Genomic DNA, 6,047 nt, shown 5'->3' on the forward strand with positions numbered 1-6,047 from the left:
GAAAAGACAAACTTCCTTGGAGGAGATAAAAGAATTTTATTGTCCATCATTGTGTTATACAAAAATCTAGAAATAATAGTTTGTACAGGAAAACTACCAAATGAATAGTAAATGAGAGCATGACAGCAATAATTTAAATTTGCTTATTTTTCCCCCATGATGTTAGGATTATAACCACTTCAAAGCACATAGTCTGGTGTCAGGGTAGTTTTTGTTCACTGGTCAAAGCTCACCATAATATTAAGGCCTTCAAGTGTCTCTGATTGCTCTACTGGCTCTTGACGAAACTTTTGAGGTCTTCAAGAAAACTAATGTACTCCTGGTGCTCCAGGGCTGTGCTGAGTTCCACCAACTCATCTGCAAAAGTGTTATCCACCCCTCGGTCCGCAAGGAAATCCATTAGGTGGTCATACAAGGCCTATAAAGAAACATTTATTAGTTTAAAGAAGTACAACAACAATCAGTAATGCTTACTAATTAAAATGCTGCTTCTTGTCCTTGAACTGAGACCCTCCCCTACAAGGCATGATTATCCCCTATCCTACCCAGAACTCACCCAGTCCAGGGAATCTGTATTCAGTGTGTAGTTAGTGTCTTTCCATTCTGACTCGCCAGTGGCCTGAAAGCTGACTTCCTTAATAGAGAAAATGTCACTCTCGGCTTCCTCTTCTTGTCCAATCTGAGAAGAAATAGCATTTAGGAAAACTGAAGGGTTCTCTAGGAAAAGCCAGAATCAGGCAAAGAAAGGCTTTGCAGCCTGAAACTCCCAGGTTCTAGCTACCGTCTCTCCTCACCCCCACATCTTTCCCTGCTTTGCTGGTCTAGAAAGTTTCACAAGTATCTACTAAAAGGACCAGAAAGATCCCAGGACACACTCCTTGCCTGGGGGGGGTGCCAAGGGACTGTCACTCCAGCTTACATACCTCATCCTCTGGATAGTGACAATCTAGTACAAGAGCTTTCTTGCCATCACTCTTTGTAACTTCAACCACAAAATTTGGAGTGGATGTCAGTTCAGGCTGGGGAAAAAAAACAAGTCAGTACAAGTCACTGTTGAAAGGAGTTCATCCCTGGACCAAAGGCATCAGGTAGTTCAGTGATGGCCACCACTATTAGGATATCTAGCCATTTTCATAATCTTATGCTATGGTGTTCAAATAAGGAGCCCAGGATCTTTAACACAGTATTACAAAGAGTTTTACTTCTGTTAGCACTCTACTTTTAAAAATACATGGGGTTTAATAAGAAATCTGAATTCCTGTTAATGGTACCAGTTAATTGAGATCTAGATTAGTCCCTCAACCTTCCTGGGCCTGTTCTTTCTCCACCCACACACTGAAAAGACGGCCCAAAGCTCTAAGACACTCTTTCCAGTTTAGTTGTTTCAGGAATCCTTTCTGTATTATAGACCAGGATCAAAGGCTGGCACACTGGTTCTGGTCAAATGGCTATCCCTACTGGCTGAGTAATAGCAGCTTTTCTGATGGTGACCCTGGGAGCAGTTCAAGGTCAGGGAAAATCCATTCAGGGTAGCTAAGACAAGCATACAAGAAGAGCTCTGCTTCCATAGCAGGCCAGAAGACGGCACTGATACCTGCTCAAACAGTCTGGGGACCCCAGGGCCCTCTCACTAGTTGGCCACTTCCTAAGATGTCTCAAGACAAAGCACCACCTAGATCCAACAAAGAAAGCCAGCAACCTAAAAAATGATCTCACCTAACCAAGTGTTAAAATCTCTGAGGCCCTTGGCTTTCCTACGTTGGTTAAATGGGCAGTATTTACTAACAGCTTAAGACCTGTTAGGAACATTCCTTAAGGAGTGAAAGTTTCAGTTTCTTTCCATTAATAGAAAACAGGCCTAACTATGAAGCCTGAGCTGGCTCCTGGCAGTGTATTCAGCCCCTGGGAAAGGAGGGGCCACAAACCCAGGGGCTAACACTGGCTAGAACCTATTGACTCTGTTGCTCTGTAAGTCCACTGCCTTCTCTTCAAGTATTAAGAAAAAAAATTTAAAAAGAACCAGTTGTTCTTGCCTGTTAGAACTGATGGAAAGTCTGGTTAACAGCACAGGCTTACCTCCTGTTCTTCAACCTTCTGCCCTTGTGAGGGCTCTTCCTCACCATCAAATGTTGGTGGGATGCTATTGTTAATGTTGAAAGTGACAGTAATCCTAGAAAGACAAATGAAGACACAATAGCAAGGTATACTTTTAACTGAGTAATAGAACAGGTTAAGTATTGAGGCTTATTGAAACAATGTCTCTATCCTAGGTGGCTGTACATTTATCTGTAGAACTCTAAAACAGGCACATTACCTACATGTGCCAATGGCTCAAAGTTAAATTACTAGGCTCTGGCTGGGGGGGTGTGGTTCAGTGGTAGAACACTTGCCTACTATGTATGAAACCCTGGGTTCTGTCCCAAGCACAAGGAGTGGGGTGGTAGAATTAGCAAGGCCTGTTATCTCAACCAAACCCAGTCATACCTGGGCTACTTCCATCAGGCAAGCATCCCAGGGCCCAATGCCACATGTCCACTGGCCATCTCATGATACTGCCTGCCCTAGTCTTTCCAGGTATCCACTAGAGATGAGCAGCTGAGAAGCTGATGAGATGCAACAGAAGTCCATTTAAAAACTTCCCCATCTCAAAATCTGCCGGAGAAGGTGGCATCACATTGGCATCACAATAAATGTGGCAGTATCAATTCATTCTTCACAATCACAAGACAGGCCAGAAACATCAACTAATAACTTTAAGGGTTAAGAATCCTGACCTGGCAAATCATGTTTGGGTCAAAATTCCTGTGATAAAGAGATCTGGAACTAGAAGTGCTGGGCTACTCCAGCAGGTCCCACTCCATATAAGAGTACATTAAATGCTGCTCCCTGGATTCATACTGACTGGTTGCCTTACCATGAAGCTGCTTTCCTATAGGAATGGCAATTTGAGGTTCTGCCACAAATCTCTGATCTGTAACACTACTGATCAAGCTGAATTCCAGGGCATGGAAATGCAGTATGTTCACCAGAGCATTATTTATAATGGCCCCCAAACTGGTCATGAAAACCCTACGAAAATGACTTAGGTACCGCACATTGGCACATGCTTATAATCCCAGTGACTCAGGGGGCTGAGGATGGAGAATCATAAGTTTGATCAACTTAGCAAGACCCTATCTTAAACAAAAAGGGCTGGAGGGTGCTGGTGTTGTAGCTCAGGGAAAGAGCACTTGCCTAGCATGTATGAGGCACTGGATTCAATCCTTAGCACCACATAAAAATAAAGAAAATAAAGGTATTATGTACACCTACAGCTAAAAATATATTAAAAAAAAAAAAAAAAAAGGATATAGCTCAGTGGTAGAATGCCCCAGGTGTAGTCACCAGTAGGTGAAGTTAAGAATATACAACTGACATATGCATGGAGAAAAAAACCACTATACTATAGGCAAAAATGAATCAAGAGTCCTACTTCACACCACACAGAAAAGTTAATGCAAAATGAATCATAGACCTAAACGTAAGAGCTAAATAAAACTTTTAAGAGAAAAAACAAGCATAAATCTCCACAACCTGGCCCTGGTTTCCTAAAGATGAAACTAATAATACAAGTGACAAAAGGAAATAAACGCTTTTTGGCTGGAAACATAGTTCAGTGGCAAAGCACTTGCATCGAAGGCACAAGGCCCTGGTTCAACTTCTACTACTGAGGGAGAAATAAAGACAAAATTTTAAACTTTTTCTGGGGGAGGGGCACTTGGTGATAGAACAAGTGCTTAGCATATGTGAGGCCCTGTATTCAATCCTCAGCACCACAAAAATAAAGAGAAACAGAAGCCAGAAAAAAATTTAGGGAGGGCACAGCATCCCTAACAACCAGCCCAGAGCAGATTTGTGTTCAGTGAATAAGCAACCTCAAGCTCATAAGGTCCAACAAATCCTCTCTTGAAAACCATGTTAACAAAGTACTGGGCCTAATCCAAGGCTGTCTTGGGGATTGTTCAGGACAGGTCCTGCAAGGTCATGGATTTGATCACTTGGAGTCCCCAGTCCCTAGAACAATACTTACTTTTCCCCAGCAACTTTCCGCACTAATTTAGCTTCTGTCCCGTTCACTTCCAGGTCCCAACCACCAGACATCTTGGGGAGGGACTTATGCTTCTGGATTTTCTTTTCTTCCTTGATTTCATCTGTCAGGAATTCTACAAAAGCTTTGTCTCCTAGAAAGCAAATACAGATGATTCAAAATGAGAAAAGTCAATTGGTTTAAATCACACCACAAAGCTTGAGTTTTTCAACCACGACTTCGGGCCTTCCCAAAGTTCCATTTTCAAGAGACTAAGGATAACGGGGCGTGGTGGCACACGCCTGTATCCCAGCGACTCTCGCATGGCTGCAGCAGGACGACCTGAAGTTTGAGGTGAGCCTCCGCAACTCTGCGAGACTGTCTCAAAACAAAAAATGAAAAGGACTGAGGATGTGATAAGGATGTAACACTGTGGTAAAGCGACCCAGGGTACGAGAAAAAAAAAAGACTAAGAGAAACTAAGGATAAAAGTATCCTCCAGTATTTAACATTGTTTCCACTTCAATACAAAAACAAAACCACGAAACCCTTGGTGAATGGGGGAGGAGAGTGCGATCACAAGTTCAACCGGCTGGTCGTCAACCAACGGAAAGTGTCCCGGCCCCGCGTGTCTGTTCCGGGCGTTCTCTCCGCGCTGCTCTCTCCCTCCCGGGCCCCCACGATCACGCCCGGGTGCGCGAACCTCACCTTCCGTGTGCAGCGCGCCGCAGCCGCAGCCGCAGCCGCAGGGCGCGGGAGGCTGCAGGAGGCCGGGCCGCCGCTCCGACCCGGCTCGCACGCAGAGCAGTCCGAAGGGCCGGACGCACGGCCGCGGCGCCGGCTGCAGCAGTTGCCGGAGCGGAGGGGCAGGCGTGACGGTGCGGAGGCCGGCGACGGCGGCGCCCAGGGCTCGGGGAACACAGCGCAGCAGAGGCAGCATCCCGAGAGAGCGAGCAGACACGTGCGAGAGCAAAGGACAACCCCGGCCAAGGCCCCCGTGACCTAACGCGGCGCCGGAAGCCCCGCCCTCTCCCCGGAGTGTTTCCGACTTCTGCGCCCTGAAGACCGAAGGCAACGGGACGGGATCGCGCCCTCTGCTGGGGACCTCCGGTGAGGCCCCCGGGGGAGTCCTTGCTTTGGAGCAGTTGTTCTCAGGCGACTTTGCCCTGTCTCTATCCACTGGCTGCTTACTCTTCAACTTCCTATGTACTGTTCTCAAACCATGCCAGACTTTCTGACTTCGTGGAACACGCTCTTGTCGCTTCAACTCCCACCACCCCAGTCTCCGAAGTTACCTCCCTTAAGTGGCCTTCCTGGAACTTCATCCTTTTTACCAGAACTCACCCAACATCTTTGCTGCTTCTCCTTTCAACACAATCCTTTTGGCAGCAGCACTGTACCTGGCAGCTTCACCTCACCCACCCCAGATGATGACATCCTCAAGGGCAGGATCCATGATTAATTTCAGTGACCATTCTCCGCAGCATATCCAACTTTGCATCTTAACTCTAATGGAACATTTTTCTGGGGGCAAGAAGCCGTGGCTTAAATCAGATTTAGGTAAGAACCAGTGATCCACAGGCATATATATGGCCACGTATGTAATTTCAGCTACAAAATGGAGACCAGCCTGGGCAATTTAGCAAGCCCCTGTCTCAAAATAAAATATTAAAAGCGGCTGGGGATGTGGCTCATAGATAGAGTTCTTCTGGATTCAATCCTTACTACTGTCACAAAAGCTCCTTTTGTAATAAACTTTTTTCTGACTCTGCATAAAGTTTTCAGACACATTTTTAATTTTACCAAATGAGAGCAAGTACAGTTAGAAACATGAATACTAATAGAGGGTGCTGCTATAATGGTTCATTCTCTGATGAGATTTTTGAAGCACTATATAATGGTATTTAAAACGTCTTTTGGAAGCTGGGCATTAATCCCAGCTATTTGGGAGGCTAAGGTAGAAGGATCTCAAGTTCAGGAC

The 6,047-nt window shown here is 45.5% G+C and overlaps 1 protein-coding gene across 1 annotated transcript; it reads right to left on the reverse strand.

Moving 5' to 3' along the window:
- Positions 1-23: 23 nt before the first annotated feature.
- C1qbp (complement C1q binding protein) lies at positions 24-5,079 on the reverse strand. The gene is made up of 6 exons (XM_026393947.2): positions 4,775-5,079; positions 4,070-4,220; positions 2,077-2,170; positions 924-1,019; positions 557-679; positions 24-418 (listed from the first exon to the last, which is right to left on the reverse strand). Exons 1-6 carry the CDS (start codon positions 5,004-5,006, stop codon positions 269-271), a joined length of 846 nt encoding a protein of 281 aa, XP_026249732.1. The 5' UTR covers positions 5,007-5,079; the 3' UTR covers positions 24-268.
- Positions 5,080-6,047: the final 968 nt, after the last annotated feature.

Source organism: Urocitellus parryii, chromosome 7 (genome assembly GCF_045843805.1).
Source record: "Urocitellus parryii isolate mUroPar1 chromosome 7, mUroPar1.hap1, whole genome shotgun sequence".
Classification (NCBI taxonomy): Eukaryota; Metazoa; Chordata; class Mammalia; order Rodentia; family Sciuridae; genus Urocitellus; species Urocitellus parryii.